The sequence below is a fragment of the Ranitomeya imitator genome, chromosome 3 (genome assembly GCF_032444005.1).
Source record: "Ranitomeya imitator isolate aRanImi1 chromosome 3, aRanImi1.pri, whole genome shotgun sequence".
NCBI classification, from domain to species: domain Eukaryota; kingdom Metazoa; phylum Chordata; class Amphibia; order Anura; family Dendrobatidae; genus Ranitomeya; species Ranitomeya imitator.
The window spans coordinates 513088112-513106769 of record NC_091284.1 but is presented as its reverse complement, the minus strand read 5'-3'; the positions used below and the strand labels follow the sequence as shown (position 1 = coordinate 513106769).

General features: G+C 47.5%; 1 protein-coding gene across 4 annotated transcripts in view; it reads right to left on the bottom strand.

Moving 5' to 3' along the window:
• The window catches only part of GPM6B (glycoprotein M6B), a 200120-nt gene extending 182436 nt beyond the window's left edge, over positions 1-17684 (bottom strand). The window contains exon 1 of one of the 4 annotated variants that reach the window (XM_069757719.1): positions 17488-17684. In XM_069757719.1, coding sequence (XP_069613820.1) covers positions 17488-17491 — 4 coding nt within the window. In that variant the 5' untranslated portion in view covers positions 17492-17684. The remainder of the gene's footprint in view (positions 1-17487) is intronic. The other 3 variants (XM_069757721.1, XM_069757723.1, XM_069757717.1) reach the window with 3 other exon arrangements.
• Between the last annotated feature and the right edge of the window lie 974 nt (positions 17685-18658).

The window sequence follows — 18658 nt, the reverse complement described above, 5'->3', positions numbered from 1 at the left end:
GTTTTCTGAATTTTAGGAACAATTGCAAGTTGTTTCTTTCTTTGAAATCTCGCTCCTCTGGAGACCCTGCTCAGCAAGTCAAGATAATTATATCTTTCCTGCGGGGTGACCCTCAGGATTGGGCATTTGCATTGGCACCAGGGGACCCTGCGTTGCTTAATGCAGATGCGATTTTTCTGGCATTGGGTTTGCTCTATGAGGAACCTAACCAAGAGATTCAGGCTGAAAAAGCTTTGTTGGCCCTCTCTCAGGGGCAAGATGAAGCAGAAATTTATTGTCAAAAATTTCGGAAGTGGTCGGTACTTACTCAGTGGAATGAGTGCGCTCTGGCTGCAAAGTTTAGAGATGGCCTTTCTGAGGCCATTAAAGATGTTATGGTGGGGTTCCCTGCGCCTGCTGGTCTGAATGAGTCTATGACTATGGCTGTTCAGATTGATCGGCGTTTACGGGAGCGCAAACCTGTGCATCATTTGGCGGTGTCGTCTGAACCGTCACCTGAGATAATGCAATGTGAAGGCGGATGCTCTTTCTAGGAGTTTTGTGCCTGACTCCCTTGGAAATTCTGAGCCCTCTGGTATCCTTAAGGATGGGGTGATTTTGTCTGCTGTCTCCCCAGACTTGCGACGTGCTTTGCAGGAGTTTCAGGCGGGTAAACCTGATCGTTGTCCGCCTGAGAGACTGTTTGTTCCGGATAATTGGACCAGTAGAGTCATCTCCGAGGTCCATTCTTCTGCGTTGGCAGGTCATCCTGGAATATTTGGTACTAGAGACTTGGTGGCCAGGTCTTTTTGGTGGCCTTCCTTGTCGAGGGATGTGCGTTCTTTTGTGCAGTCTTGTGAGGTTTGTGCTCGGGCTAAGCCTTGCTGTTCTCGGGCCAGTGGATTGTTGTCACCTTTGCCTATCCCAAAGAGGCCTTGGACGCACATTTCCATGGACTTTATTTCGGATCTCCCTGTCTCTCAAAAAATGTCCGTCATCTGGGTTGTGTGTGATCGCTTTTCTAAAATGGTTCATCTGGTACCCTTGCCTAAGTTGCCTTCCTCCTCTGAGTTGGTCCCTCTGTTTTTTCAGAATGTGGTTCGTTTGCATGGGATTCCTGAGAACATCGTTTCTGACAGGGGATCCCAGTTTGTGTCTAGATTTTGGCGGACGTTCTGTGCTAAGATGGGCATTGATTTGTCCTTTTCGTCTGCATTCCATCCTCAGACGAATGGCCAGACTGAACGAACTAATCAGACCTTGGAAACTTATTTAAGGTGTTTTGTTTCTGCTGATCAGGATGACTGGGTTACCTTTTTGCCGCTGGCCGAGTTTGCCCTTAATAATCGGGCTAGTTCTGCTACCTTGGTTTCTCCTTTCTTTTGTAATTCGGGGTTTCATCCTCGTTTTTCCTCTGGTCAGGTGGAACCTTCTGATTGTCCTGGAGTGGACATGGTGGTGGATAGGTTGCATCGGATTTGGAGTCATGTGGTGGACAATTTGAAGTTGTCCCAGGAGAAGGCTCAGCAGTTTGCTAATCGCCGTCGCCGCGTGGGTCCTCGACTTCTTGTTGGTGACTTGGTGTGGTTGTCTTCTCGTTTTGTTCCTATGAAGGTCTCTTCTTCTAAGTTCAAGCCTCGGTTCATCGGTCCCTATAGGATCTTGGAAATTCTTAACCCTGTGTCGTTTCGTTTGGATCTCCCGGCATCGTTTGCTATTCATAATGTGTTCCATCGGTCGTTGTTGCGGAAGTATGAGGTACCTGTTGTTCCTTCGCTTGAGCCTCCTGCTCCAGTGCTGGTGGAGGGAGAATTGGAGTATGTTGTGGAGAAGTTCTTGGATTCTCGTGTTTCCAGACGGAAACTCCAGTATTTGGTCAAGTGGAAGGGTTATGGTCAGGAGGATAATTCTTGGGTGGTTGCCTCGGATGTTCATGCTGATGATTTGGTTCGCGCTTTTCATAGGGCTCATCCTGGTCGCCCTGGTGGTTCTCGTGAGGGTTCGGTGACCCCTCCTCAAGGGGGGGGTACTGTTGTGAGTTCTGTTTTTGGGCTCCCTCTGGTGGTTACTGATGGTACTGGGTGACTTGTCTTTCCTGGGTTTCTGGGTTCCACCTGTTCCATCAGCATATGGGAGTTTCCTATTTAACCTGGCTTTGCTGGCATTTCCTCGCCGGTTATCAATGTATCCAGTGTGTCTTGTTTCCTCTGCTCCCTGCTCCTAGAACCTTCTGGACAAGCTAAGTTTGGATTTTCCTGTTTTGTGTTTTGCTTAATTTGGTTTTTAGTCCAGCCTGCAGATATGTGATTCTCTGCTGCTGGTTGCTCTAGTGGGCTGAAATTGCTTTTCATGTACCATGAGTTGGCACATGAGTTCAAGTAATTTCAGGATGGTTTTTTGAAGGGTTTTTCGCTGACCGCGCAGTTCACTTTTGTATCCTCTGCTATCTAGCTTTAGCGGGCCTCATTTTGCTGAAACTGTTTTCATTCTATGTATGTGCTTTCCTCTCATTTCACCGTCATTATATGTGGGGGGCTGCTATTTGCTGTGGGGTATTTCTCTGGAGGCAAGAGAGGTCTGTGTTTCTTCTAATAGAGGAAGTTAGATCTTCGGCTGGAGCGAGACGTCTAGGATCATCGTAGGCACGTTCCCCGGCTACATTTATTTGTGTGTTAGGTTCAGGGTCGCGGTCAGCTCAGGTTCCATCGCCCTAGAGCTTGTTTGTATCTGTGCTTGTCCTTTTTGTGATCCCCTGCCATTGGGATCATGACAGATGTCATAATGGTTGCCATGGCGACGATGATGTCATAAAGGTTGCCTCGACCAATCAGCGACGGGCACAGCGACGATGATGTCATAATGGTTACCATGGCGACGATGATGTCATAAAGGTTGCCTCGACCAATCAGCAACGGGCACAGCGACGATGATGTCATAATGGTTGCCTGGCGGCCCCGACCAATCAGTGACGGGCACAGCGACAATGATGTCATAAAGGACGTAGAAATCCCACGTTTCTGATTCAGCGACGGGCACAGTATCGACGTAGATGTCATAATGGATGCCATGGCGACGATGATGTCATAAAGGTTGCCTCGACCAATCAGCGACGGGCACAGCGACGATGATGTCATAATGGTTGCCATGGCGACAATGATGTCATAAAGGTTGCCTCGATCAATCAGCAACGGGCACAGTGACGATGATGTCTGTTGTGAGTTCTGTTTTTGGGCTCCCTCTGGTGGTTACTGATGGTACTGGGTGACTTGTCTTTCCTGGGTTTCTGGGTTCCACCTGTTCCATCAGCATATGGGAGTTTCCTATTTAACCTGGCTTTGCTGGCATTTCCTCGCCGGTTATCAATGTATCCAGTGTGTCTTGTTTCCTCTGCTCCCTGCTCCTAGAACCTTCTGGACAAGCTAAGTTTGGATTTTCCTGTTTTGTGTTTTGCTTAATTTGGTTTTTAGTCCAGCCTGCAGATATGTGATTCTCTGCTGCTGGTTGCTCTAGTGGGCTGAAATTGCTTTTCATGTACCATGAGTTGGCACATGAGTTCAAGTAATTTCAGGATGGTTTTTTGAAGGGTTTTTCGCTGACCGCGCAGTTCACTTTTGTATCCTCTGCTATCTAGCTTTAGCGGGCCTCATTTTGCTGAAACTGTTTTCATTCTATGTATGTGCTTTCCTCTCATTTCACCGTCATTATATGTGGGGGGCTGCTATTTGCTGTGGGGTATTTCTCTGGAGGCAAGAGAGGTCTGTGTTTCTTCTAATAGAGGAAGTTAGATCTTCGGCTGGAGCGAGACGTCTAGGATCATCGTAGGCACGTTCCCCGGCTACATTTATTTGTGTGTTAGGTTCAGGGTCGCGGTCAGCTCAGGTTCCATCGCCCTAGAGCTTGTTTGTATCTGTGCTTGTCCTTTTTGTGATCCCCTGCCATTGGGATCATGACAGATGTCATAATGGTTGCCATGGCGACGATGATGTCATAAAGGTTGCCTCGACCAATCAGCGACGGGCACAGCGACGATGATGTCATAATGGTTACCATGGCGACGATGATGTCATAAAGGTTGCCTCGACCAATCAGCAACGGGCACAGCGACGATGATGTCATAATGGTTGCCTGGCGGCCCCGACCAATCAGTGACGGGCACAGCGACAATGATGTCATAAAGGACGTAGAAATCCCACGTTTCTGATTCAGCGACGGGCACAGTATCGACGTAGATGTCATAATGGATGCCATGGCGACGATGATGTCATAAAGGTTGCCTCGACCAATCAGCTACGGGTACAATCTGTCGTGAATTCTGGAATCATCATTGTCCATATACTACGGGGACATGCATATTCTAGAATACCCGATGCGTTAGAATCGGGCCACAATCTAGTATAGATATAATTGTCTAAGGGTTTTTCCGTCTGTCTGTCCTGGAAATCCCACGTCTCTGATTGGTCGAGGCCACCAGGCCTCGACCAATCAGCGACGGGCACAGCATGGCGACGATGATGTCATAAAGGTTGCCTCGACCAATCAGCGACGGGCACAGTCTGCCGCGAATTCGCCTCGACCAATCAGCGACGGGCACAGTATCGACGTAGATGTCATAATGGTTGCCATGGCGACGATGATGTCATAAAGGTTGCATCGACCAATCAGCGACGGGCACAGTCTGCCGCTAATTCTGGAATCATCATTGTCCATATACTACGGGGACATGCATATTCTAGAATACCCGATGCGTTAGAATTGGGCCACAATCTAGTATATATATACTCGCGTACGCAGACCCGTGTATAAGAAAAAAAAAAAAACTGGGAAAACTTATTGACTCGAGTATAAGCCTAGGGTGGGAACTGCAGCAGCTACTGGTAAATTTCAAAAGTAAAAATAGATACCAATAAAAGTAAAATTAATTGAGACATCAGTAGGTTAAATGTTTTTGAATATCCATATTGAATCAGGAGCCCTATATAATGCTCCATACAAAATACACCCCATATAATGCTCCATAAAGTTCATGATGGGCCCCGTAAGATGCTCCATACAAAATATGCCACATATAATGCTCCATAAAGTTCATGATGGGCCCCGTAAGATGCTCCATACAAAATACGCCCCATATAATGCTCTATAAAGTTCATGATGGGCCCCATAAGATGCTCCATACAAAAAATAAGCCCCATATAATGCTGAACAAAGGTTAATAATGGCCCCATAAGATGCTCCATAGAATAATATGCCCCATATGCTGCTTCATAAAGGTTGATGGCCCCATAAGGTGCTCCATAGAATAATATGCCTTGTATGCTGCTGCGATTAAAAAAAAAAATAAAAAAAAAATCACATACTCACCTGGCCAGGTGGCGGTGTCCTGAGCAGGCGGTGACACCGGCGCGCTATGGGGGGCCAGGTGCCAGAGTCGCCGCTGGCTCAGGCCCCCGCCACTTGCGATATTCACCTGTCTCCGTTCCACCGCCGCGTGCCGCTGTGTCTTCCGGGTCTTTGCAATGACTGTTCAGGCAAAGGGCGCGCACGAAACACATCATTGCGCCGTCTGATCTGAATGTCACAGCCAGAGGACGCGAAAGACAGAGCCTGGCGGTGAAACAGGGACAGATGAATATAGCATGGCTCACCCTCCACCCTTAGGGTATGTGCACACGTAGAAAGGTGCTCTGCGGATTTTTCCCCAGCGGATTTGAGAAATCCACAGGTAAAAGGCACTGCGTTTTACCTGGGGATTTACCGCGGTTTTTATGCGGATTTTGTGCGGATTCCACCGACGGATTCCTATTATGGAGCAGGTGTAAACCGCAGCGGAATCCGCACAAAGAATTGACATGCTGCGGAATGTAACCCGCAGCGTTTTTTTTCCACAGCATGGGCACTGCAGATTGCGGTTTCCATAGGTTTCCATTGTACTGCAAACGCATGGAAAGCTGCTGCGGACCCTCAGCTGCAGATCCGCAGCAAAATCCGCAACGTGTGCACATAGCATTATACTCAACCTCCTGGCGCAGTTTCTGCACTTCCCTGCTTCGTCCCGGGGCCTGCAGCTCCTTTCAGTGCTGAGCGATCACGTGGTACCTCTCATTAAAGTAATGAATATGCGCTCCACTCCTATGGGAGTGGAGTCGCGTCCATATTCATTACTTTAATGAGCGGTATCACGTGACCGCTGAACACAGGAACAAGCTGCAGCACCAGAGACCATCGGAGAAGCAGAGACTGTGCCAGGACAGGGTGAGTATGATGTGACAGCCGGCTGCAGATCCGCAGCAAAATCCGCAACGTGTGCACATAGCATTATACTCAACCTCCTGGCGCAGTTTCTGCACTTCCCTGCTTCGTCTCGGGGCCTGCAGCTCCTTTCAGTGCTGAGCGATCACGTGGTACCTCTCATTAAAGTAATGAATATGCGCTCCACTCCTATGGGAGTGGAGTCGCGTCCATATTCATTACTTTAATGAGCGGTATCACGTGACCGCTGAACACAGGAACAAGCTGCAGCACCAGAGACCATCGGAGAAGCAGAGACTGTGCCAGGACAGGGTGAGTATGATGTGACAGCCGCCACTCCTGCCGCTCCCCCTCCCCCACCGACCCCCTGGGACAATGACTCGAGTATAAGCCGAGAGGGATACTTTCAGCCTAAAAAATAAATGAGCTGAAAAATCTCAGCTTATACTCGAGTATATAAATCTCCTCATTAAACATGTATTTTTTTTTACTTACTGGCAGTGCTATGGCAAAAATTTGCACCTAAATCTCAGAGTAACTGCAAGAGAAAGTGACATGTTGCAGATTTTTAAAAATGTACCACAGATCTGCTTGAGGTGCAAAAAAAGAAAAAAAAAAAAAAAAAAAAAAGAAAAGCAGTGGACAAGAGATTTCTATAAATGATATTCACTTTGCTGGAACTGCAAAACACTGCGTTTGTGTACAGTGAAAATAATTTGTGTCAAAAACTCTCCTAAAACTCATTGTGGGAAGCAAACCTTAGGTAATATATCCCCATTGGCTATTTCCACTGTGGACCTATCAAACTGTAAATACTGCAGTGAAATTTGCAGCAGAAAACATCAATGGGATATCATTGTGAAATTGGTGTTAAGCCACGGATTTCTACAGGCCCCTGTTACGTTTGGAGACCAAACACGGCTTCACCACCTGGCTTCTACTAGCCGTTCTGTGTATCTGCTAGAATGGATTGAGATCCTGGAAGGCATTTGGCCCGTTCCAGAGATCTCGAAAACATAACCAGCGTGTGGCTAGGACGTATGATAACTCCATATTCTGATTAAATCTCCTTATGAAAACTTACCTGACCAGAGGAAGTTTGGATGAAGAAGTCACACAGAGTGAGCTCAACAGGTGGTCATTTTGTATGAGCCAGGATACTAGCTGGTGGGGCTGGACCACCTGCTGAGCCAGGTGTCCTGTTACAGATGCTGAATTAAGATTATAAACAATCATTAAACCCCCCCATAGCCTTCACAATCCATAAATATTAAAAGTGATGCCTGCCTGATGCCTATAATACTGCTAAAGAAAATATTTGCACCAATAACTATGAACTATAAAATGATAATCACAATAATGTGCACAAATTCTTACAAAATCAAACAAATCAATCAAGCAATATTTTTTTTTTTTACAGATGTAGAGAACGAGTGACATATTTTTACGGGATGTCCAGAAATTTTCATATGGTTGGCAATTCTGCCTATACCGATAATACTTAGAACACTGCTTCATTTTAGCAGATCAATGAAGGAGAAATCAGCCTCAGAGAAGCACACAGTGTCTCAGTATACTTCCAACAGGTGGCGCTATAGAGTTCAAGTCCTCTTTTTCTCTGAAGAGGCAATTTGCATATCAGTATTACCAGTAATATTGTGCATATGGGGTCGGGCAAAGCAGGAAGTCAGAGAAGTGAAGCTTCAGCCAATATTTCCAGGGCAGGAAATCATGTCATAGAAGGGGGCGTAAATTTGGCAGTGGTAAGAACACACTAACATACAAACATTTTCTTTAACCTCTCATGGTGGTAATGGCAGAGATCCATGAAAATTTAGGACCAAAGTGAAAGAAATAACAGATCTAATTAACATATTTTACCAGTTATACTTTAAATCGTTCTCGCTGTGTAGGGAGAAGAACTGTAGGGTTTACAATGTTTCTATTTAGCATGAAAGACCCACCCACCACAAGACAATAAGCACATCTACCAGCAATGCGCGACCAATGAGGCGGTACAATGAATGGAATTCAGGATCAAGCTCTCTTCTATCACTTAGATCATCACATCCTCCTACACAAAGTTAAAATAAGAACATTTTTTAAGCTTTGCTGCTCCTATTTTTGACACCTAAGATTAAACTTTGGGGCTTAGCCTTTTTTGTTCATAATTAAACAAGGAAGACTATTTTATATACAGACATGAAAATGTTGGACATATAAGGTAAATTATTAAGAGAAAAGAGAGGACAAGTAAAAATAGAGATTACAAGCCGATATAGCTGCATTGCAATGAGTGAACTCTGTGAAGGGCATGCTGTGGATTTGTTAGGGTATGTGTCCACGTTCAGGAAACGCTGCGTAGAGCGTCCAGGTGTTCCAGCATAGTGGAGGGGATTTCATGAAATCCCGTCTCCACTATGCGGTAAAACACGCAGGCAGCAGACCCACGTAAACGGACATGCGGCGCGTCTTTTTCAGAATGCAGCATGTCTGTTTACAGTGCGGCTCCATGGGTATTAACCCCTTCCCAGGTTACAAATATCATTCCCCCAGTCGCTGGCTTTCCCTCTCTGGCGCAGAAAATTGCGCAGGAGCCCACGCCACTTTTTTTTTTTTTAAACTACACATATTGCATTTAAGGCTGGGGTAAATACCCAACACTGCCGCGGGCACTCAGGACCGGAGCGTTCAGCTGCATAGAAATACATGCAACAGCACGCTCAGCTCCCGAGTGCTGGCGGCAGTGCCAGGTATTAAGATGCAAGACTCGTCCGAGTTTCTCGCATGTGTGGTCCATCTTCGTATCCATCTATCTATCGTATCCATCTATCGATATATCTATATGTATTTTTTTCTCTATATCTATATATAGATATATTTATAGATAGATATATCAGTAGATAATAGATATATCAATAGATAGATACCATAGATAATATGATAGATAGATACAATAGATGGATATGATAGATACGATAGATAGATATCTATCTAGCTATGTGTGTAAACATTATTCTTCAATGGAGTATGTAAATGAAGAGGTTGGACAAGAAATTACATCACAATTCTTTTTTTTATATATCTTTATTTAGCTTACAAAAACACACACAAATCTGCATGAAAAATGCATGTAAAAATGCATCAAGAACGCAGGTGACCTGCCAGTGACCTCAGGTGCCGATTTTACCTGCGTCAAATCCTGAGCAAATCCTGACCGTGGACACATACCCTAAGGGTATGTGTTCACGTTCAGGATTGCTTCAGGATTTGGTCAGGATTTTATGCAGGTAAAATCCTGACAAAATCTGCACTTGAGGTCACTAGCAGGTCACCTGCGTTATCCTTGCGTTGTTTCTGCACTGTAAGGACATGCTGCGTCCTTAAAAGACGCACCGCATGTCCGTTTCCGCGGGTATGCCGCATGCGTTTTTTACTGCATAGGGTAGACAGGATTTCATTAAATCCCTTCCACTATGCTGTAACATCTGGACGCTGCGTTTTTGATGCTGTGGCTCAACGCAGCGTCAAAAACGCTGCGTTTCCTGTCCGTGGAAACATACCCTTAATGTGCAGCCATGACCACATCCCACTGCAGAGTGTGAGAAGCATCTGTTGAAATGTCACTCTCTTACATCGATCTCTACTTAGCTAAGAAATTTCAGTGTGGATTCTACAACTGAAATAGTAAAAAAAATTAAAAATATGCAATGTGTCACTTTGGCTTTAGGGTATCTACTCACATGGCAGGACTTGCATGGTCAATGTTTTCAAGGTTGCTTTTTCCCCCACTGACATCAAAACAAAATGTCAGAAAAAGTACGGAGTCATTAAAAAAAAAAAGTATGTACGGTATCTTGCCGCCTGAAATACTTTACATCTATGTAGTTTTTGGATCCTTATGTGTGCACTAGAGTTAAAGGAAAAAAAAAAATCTATTTCCTACAACAGCACATCTGGAAAGTGAGAAAAATGTTCCCAACTGGACGAAGTGTGCCAAAATGGTGTGTAAATTCCCCTCCTACATCCCACATGCTTTCCCATTACTATCCACCAATACCAAAACAAAAATTTGAAAACCATACCAAGAAAAAAAAACCTGTAAAATTCACGCAGCATTGTGGTTCCACGTAAGGCCGGGGTCACACTTGCGAGTGCAATGCAAGAAACTCGCGCATCAATAGCCGGCACTGCCACCGGCACTCGGGACCGGAGAGTGCGGTGGCAAGTATTTCTATGCAGCCTCACGCTCCTGTCCTCGGGCTACTTTCCCAAGGTGAGCTTTTGATGCGTTTTTGACGCTGCATATTTTTTGCTGCATCAAAAATGCAGCGTCTTACAGTTCTAGCAAAGTGGATGGGATTTATAGACATCTCATGACCATTGCGCATCTTTTTTAATGCTACCTACATTCACACTAGCAGTATTTGGTCAGTATTTTACCTCAGTATTTGTAAGCCAAAACCAGAAGTGGTTGAAGAATGCAGAAGTGGTGACGGGTCTCTATTATATAAAGCGCCCAGACCAAAAAAAATGCTTAATGGATAGAACATAGTCATGTGTGAATGTCTGAATACAATCAGATGCTACGATGGACGCTTAGGCTGCCGTCACACGTTCAGTATTTGGTCAGTATTTTACCTCAGTATTTGTAAGCCAAAACCAGGAGTGGAACAAATAGAGGAAAAGTATAATAGAAACATATGCACCACTTCTGTATTTATCACCCACTCCTGGTTTTGGCTTACAGATACTGAGGTAAAATACTGACCAAATACTGCTAGTGTGATGGCAGCCTTAGAGGGAGACGAGCAGGTAGGTTCAGTTCCCCATATTTAGTGCGGATGTGGTCTCAAAAATAAGACTGAACCCACATTTCTAGAAGTGGATTCATGGTCAGAGAATAATCTTTGCGCATCGTGACAACTGTGAGCCAATATGATGCAGTTAGATTTCCTGCAATTGTATAGAAAACTCAACAATCACTCCCATCCAGGTGGAGATAAAAGCATAAGGTAGCTTTATCAAGCAGAATTTAGCATTTATAAAACAAGTAGTTTTGGCTCCCGATCAAAAAGCTATCAGAGCCTTGTTGTGGAAGTACGGCGGGTCTATTTCCATTTCAGCTTTAAAATCCAGCTGTTTTTTTAAGATGACAAAACCAAACTGTTAAAGACGGCTCCGCAGATGGAAAACCACTCAGTGCTTTTATTGAACACATCAGATCTCTTCACCTCCCTGTGACATATTGTGGTTCCTAAATAATACTCTATGGAAAAGGAAGATTTGTTTTTTTACATTTTCACCGGTGATTAAATGTTCCATCAGACATGTAGAATATCAATTCACGTGTTAGTAACCCTTACTGCCACACTGCATAATTCCACTCCTAATATCCCATGTCCTCACAGTAAGCTTACTGTAAGTAGAGAACGAGACAGCAGATTACGAGCCCTAAGGAGAGCACGACATGCTTTATTCCCTGCCAGGGAAGCAAAAGAAAGGGACAGAAACACCTGATGCCATGAGACTGTAGATGAAGTATCTGCTCATCTTTATCTAATCTGGGCCATGCACATAACAGTATATGGACTGCAGAAGAAAGTGGACATGTTACCACAATGTGGATGACCGCCCTTCAAGAAGACCGAGATCTACGAATCCAGTGACATATAAATGATATAAATCCAAATTCAATAAGTCTCTAGACTGAGCTTCATGCAAAATAGGGGACAACCCTGCAATATTGTGTCTACTTGTGTCCCTCACTGGCGAAATAACTTGTAGCAAAGTTGAATATGAAACCCCAGACTGGTTTTCCTAGTTCCAGCTCACAAAAATGTCTGATCCCATTTCCACTTGTCAGCAAGTGGACTACTCCGATGTGATGCTCCACCTTTAATGCTGTTCCCCAAAATAGGTTAGGTATTGTTCATACATGTCAGCCATGAGGATTGCATTAGGAACCAGCCAGAACCCTCACTGCACAGAGACCACTTATAGGAGGCATCTAGAAACCACCAGAAACATCTCAGTGAAAGGAGAATAGGTAATTGTCACACACTCAATAGTAGGAGACAATTCCCGGGTGAGATTATTGCAGAGGACTTTGTCAATAGGATTAATAGAAATGAAGAAAATAAATTAATTGATCTCACCCTTCAGATTCCTCAGCTATAAGGGCCCCTTTCCACTTGTGAGAGAAAAAAACGGTCCGATTTACGGACCGAAAAAACGGATGTAACATGTGCGATTGTCATGCGAGTGTAATGCGATTTTTAATCTCATCATCCGTTTTTACATCCGTATGCAATCCTTTCTTTTTTTCTCTGCAACTTTTTTTATACAGTCATTTACAGGACTATTTACAGTGTTCTGTGCCACAGAATGGTAAGGTATCCGTAAAAAACGGATGGAATACAGATGGTCCGTATTCCATGCGTTTTTTTACTCGCACCCATTGACTTGCATGGGTGAGTCTCGTCCGAGACTCGCGGCAAATCGCAGCATGCTGCGATTTTTTTCTCAGTCCAATTTCGGCAGAGAAAAAAAATCGCAGATGGAATGTCACCTATTGATTAACATTGGTCCGAGTGCAATCCGATTTTTTATCGGATTGCACTCGTCCGTTTTTCTCACAAGTGGAAAGGGGCCCTAAAACTGAGTACAGTAATTACCTTTGTAAATAACAGAGTAAATGTATCTCACAGAATATCAGAAATAGGTTTCATGCATTAGCTAGCTATGTTGGCGCAACATTGCAAAAGTCTCATCACATCTTACTTGCTTTTATCACAAGGGGCTTTGTGTTAAAATTAACACCACTGTTATGGGGCAACACAGTATGTATACATGCACGCGGTCCTACAAGATCCTCAGTGGATGGGACAAGCTCCCCCACAGGACGGGTAACAGATCCCCTGTAGATACAGCCACCTCCTCCCCTCATAAACTAGAAACAGCCACGCACCACCCCTGTGAATGGGTCCCCCTCCTCGCCCCCAGTATTTATGCCACTTTATATTTATCCCCAGACATTATGAGCACCTGTATAAATGCCCCTGATGTGAACCAGCCATAAACACCACAAGCACAACAATGACTATAACACAAACCACGCCATATTCCTAAATCCCAGAGAAGGCCTCTAACAGTTAATGAGAAGATCAGGATGGTGAGTCCCTGTTCCCTCTAGTGTAAGCTTGGCTGTGTCATCCCTACTCATTCCAGCTATATTAAATCAATGCCTAATAGGAAATTAGCACTGAACACTTCCTCGGGGGGAGGGATGTGCACAGAAATCGTGAAGGGTGGTGAAATGATCACACATTGCTCTTATTCATAAAGGTTCTGTACCCCCACCCGGAACAAACCCATAGAGGCCTGCAGGTGCCCTCACACCTTATACATACCCATAGAGGCCTGCAGGTGCCCTCACACCTTATACATACCCATAGAGGCCTGCAGGTGCCCTCGCACCTGATACATCCTTACACAGGACTGCTGGTGGCCTCGCATCTGGTACATCCCCCTACAGGACTGCTGGTGGCCTCGCATCTGGCACGCCCCCACACAGGACTCCTGGAGCCCTCACACCTGATACACCACCATACAGGACTGCTGGTGCCCTCACACCTGGCACATTCCCATACAGGACTGCTGGTGCCTTCACACCTGATACATTCCTATTCAGGACTGCTGGTGGCCTCACATCTGGCACGCCCCCACACAGGACTCCTGGAGCCCTCACACCTGATACACCACCATACAGGACTGCTGGTGCCCTCACACCTGATATACCCCCATACAGGACTGCTGGTGCTCTCACACCTGGCACATTCCCATACAGGACTGCTGGTGCTCTCACACCTATTACACCCCCATACAGGACTGCTGGTGCCCTTACACCTGGCACATTCCCATACAGGACTGCTGGTGCCTTCACACCTGATACATTCCCATACAGGACTGCTGGTGCCCTCACACCTGATATACGACCATACAGGACTGCTGGTGCCCTCGCACCTGGCACATTCCCATACAGGACTGCTGGTGCCCTCACATCTGATACATCCCCCATACAGGACTGCTGGTGCCCTCACACCTGGCACATTCCCATACATGACTGCTGGTGCCGTCACACCTGGCACATTCCCATACAGGACTGCTGGTGTCGTGCCCTCATGCCTGATACATCCCCATACAGAACTGCTGGGGCCCTCACACCTGGCACATTCCCATGCAGGACTGCTGGTGCCGTGCCCTCATGCCTGATACACAGCCATACAGAACTGCTGGTGCCCTCACACCTGGCACATTCCCATACAGGACTGCTGGTGCCGTCACACCTGGCACATTCCCATACAGGACTGCTGGTGTCGTGCCCTCATGCCTGATACATCCCCATACAGAACTGCTGGGGCCCTCACACCTGGCACATTCCCATGCAGGACTGCTGGTGCCGTGCCCTCATGCCTGATACACAGCCATACAGAACTGCTGGTGCCCTCACACCTGGCACATTCCCATACAGGACTGCTGGTGCCCTCACACCTGATACACCCCCATACAGGACTGCTGGTGCCCTCACACCTGGCCCACTCCCATACAGGACTGCTGGTGCCCTCACACCTGATACACCCCCATACAGGACTGCTGTGCCCTCACACCTCATACACCCCCATACAGGACTGCTGGTGCCCTCACACCTGATACACCCCCATACAGGACTGCTGGTGCCCTCACACCTGATACACCCCCATACAGGACTGCTGGTGCCCTCACACCTGGCACATTTCCATACAAGACTGCTGGTGCCTTCACACCTGATATACGACCATACAGGACTGCTGATGCCCTCGCACCTGGCACATTCCCATACAGGACTGCTGGTGCCCTCACATCTGATACATCCCCCATACAGGACTGCTGGTGCCCTCACACCTGGCACATTCCCCTACAGGACTGCTGGTGCCCTCACACCTGGCACATTCCCATACAGGACTGCTGGTGTCGTGCCCTCATGCCTGATACATCCCCATACAGAACTGCTGGTGCCCTCACACCTGGCACATTCCCATGCAGGACTGCTGGTGCCGTGCCCTCATGCCTGATACACAGCCATACAGAACTGCTGGTGCCCTCACACCTGGCACATTCCCATACAGGACTGCTGGTGCCCTCACACCTGGCCCACTCCTATACAGAACTGCTGGTGCCCTCACACCTGATACACCCCCATACAGGACTGCTGGTGCCCTCACACATGATACACCCCCATACAGGACTGCTGGTGCCCTCACACCTGATACACCCCCATACAGGACTGCTGGTGCCCTCACACCTGATACACCCCCATACAGGACTGCTGGTGCCCTCACACCTGGCACATTCCCATACAGGACTGCTGGTGCCTTCACACCTGATACATTCCCATACAGGACTGCTGGTGCCCTCACACCTGATACACCCCCATACAGGACTGCTGGTGCCCTCACACCTGATACACCCCCATACAGGACTGCTGGTGCCCTCACACCTGGCACATTCCCATACAGGACTGCTGGTGCCCTCACACCTGATATATGACCATACAGGACTGCTGGTGCCCTCACACCTGATACACCGCCATACAGGACTGCTGGTGCCCTCACACGTGATACATTTCCATACAGGACTGCTGGTGCCCTCACACCTGATATATGACCATACAGGACTGCTGGTGCCCTCACACCTGATATACCCCCATACAGGACTGCTGGTGCCTTCACACCTGATACATTCCCATACAGGACTGCTGGTGCCCTCACACCTGATATATGACCATACAGGACTGCTGGTGCCCTCACACCTGGCACATTCCCATACAGGACTGCTGGTGCCCTCACACCTGATACATTCTCATACAGGACTGCTGGTGCCCTCACACCTGATACACCCCCATACAGGACTGCTGGTGCCCTCACACCTGATATACCCCCATACAGGACTGCTGGTGCCCTCACACCTGGCACATTCCCATACAGGACTGCTGGTGCCCTCACACCTGATATACCCCCATACAGGACTGCTGGTGCCCTCACACCTGGCACATTCCCATACAGGACTGCTGGTGCCCTCACACCTGATACATTCCCATACAGGACTGCTGGTGCCCTCACACCTGATACACCCCCATACAGGACTGCTGGTGCCCTCACAGCTGATATATGACCATACAGGACTGCTGGTGCCCTCACACCTGATATACCCCCATACAGGACTGCTGGTGCCTTCACACCTGATACACCCCCATACAGGACTGCTGGTGCCTTCACACCTGATACATTCCCATACAGGACTGCTGGTGCCCTCACACCTGATATATGACCATACAGGACTGCTGGTGCCCTCACACCTGATACACCCCCATACAGGACTGCTGGTGCCGTGCCATCATGCCTGATACACCCCCATACAGGACTGCTGGTGCCTTCACACCTGATACATTTCCATACAGGACTGCTGGTGCCCTCACACCTGGCACATTCCCATACAGGACTGCTGGTGCCCTCACACCTGATACACCCCCATACAGGACTGCTGGTGCCCTCACACCTGATACACCCCCATACAGGACTGCTGGTGCCCTCACACCTGGCACATTCCCATACAGGACTGCTGGTGCCCTCACACCTGGCACATTCCCATACAGGACTGCTGGTGCCCTCACACCTGATACACCCCCATACAGGACTGCTGGTGCCCTCACACCTGGCACATCCCCATACAGGACTGCTGGTGCCCTCACACCTGGCACATTCCCATACAGGACTGCTGGTGCCCTCACACCTGGCACATTCCCATACAGGACTGCTGGTGCCCTCACACCTGGCACATTCCCATACAGGACTGCTGGTGCCCTCACACCTGATACACCCCCATACAGGACTGCTGGTGCCCTCACACCTGGCACATCCCCATACAGGACTGCTGGTGCCCTCACACCTGGCACATTCCCATACAGGACTGCTGGTGCCCTCACACCTGGCACATTCCCATACAGGACTGCTGGTGCCCTCACACCTGGCACATTCCCATACAGGACTGCTGGTGCCCTCATACCTGGCATATTCCCATACAGGACTGCTGGTGCCCTCATACCTGGCATATTCCCATACAGGCTAACCGGTGTGAAACTTTGCAAAGTTCGGCTCAGCCCCAGTAGAGCAGATTACGGCATACGGGTCAGATCGCACAGAGCGGAGCGCGGGGACCACTTACCCATGATGTGCTCGGTGCCTTGCCCGCTAGTCTGCCCTGTGTGCCCGCTCGGGATGGTGCTGGGATGTTGCAGCTGGCTCTTACTTCATTAGCGATGTAGTAGCCTGTGCAGCCTGACAAGCTCTGCAGCGCAGGAGGGGGCGGGCCAGTGACGTCATGCAGCCGTGCAGAGGGCGGGCTCTGCTGCAGCGAGGTCCTATGACGTCACCGTGGACCTAGATTTTTTTTCTTTTTTCCTTTCTTTGGGCTACATTTCTTTCACGGCTTGTAAGACATACGTTAGGGGTTTCTCACAGGTGCACATGAAGAGCAGCTGCAGTACAGGAGATGAGCAGCATACTGCAGGCAGGTCACTCACTCACTCACTCGTGGCAACAAATGTTTCAATTGTTTTTTTTTTTCTACTGGCCATCTACACATATATCATAAATTAATTTCCAATATTTCCCTCCAGAGTGAAAAGAGAAGTGCTGAAGTCTTTAATCATGGTCCCTGTGATTGCCCCCACAGTGAGTGCCCCAGAGTTACAGAGGTGGTGACAATACTGGCACTAATACATGGGTGCCTAGGCTACTTTCACACTAGCGTTGTTTGCTGTACGTCACAACGCGTCGTTTTGGAGAAAAAAAACGCATCCTGCAAATGTGCCCGCAGGATGCGTTTTTTCTCCATAGACTTTTATTAGCGACGTATGGCCACACGTTGTACGACGGATGCGTCGTGTTTTGACGGACCCTCAGCACAAAAAAAGTTACATGTAACTTTTTTTGTGCGTTGAGTCCGCCATTTTCAACCACACATGTGCGGCCGAAACCGTGTGATCCGCACAGATCCGCACCTACATATGTCAATAAAATTCAGTGAAATCAAAATATCATAAAGCTTCAAAAACAAAACAGCTTTATTTAAAGAATGACACACCAAAGTCAAAAACCGCAGCATCAAAAACTGATAAAAACACACACAAAAAAAGCAATGAAAAACGCAAGTAAAATAATTTAAATAATAGGCACAGAAATTCTGCAATATCAAAAATGCACCAAAAGCTCATCATGGCAACGTAGCCTGAGGCCACGCTCACACTGTCAGTATTTGGCGTGTGTCACGCTACCACTCAGTGGCGTAACTACCGCGGTCGCAGCGGTCGCCACTGCGACGGGGCCCGGCAGGT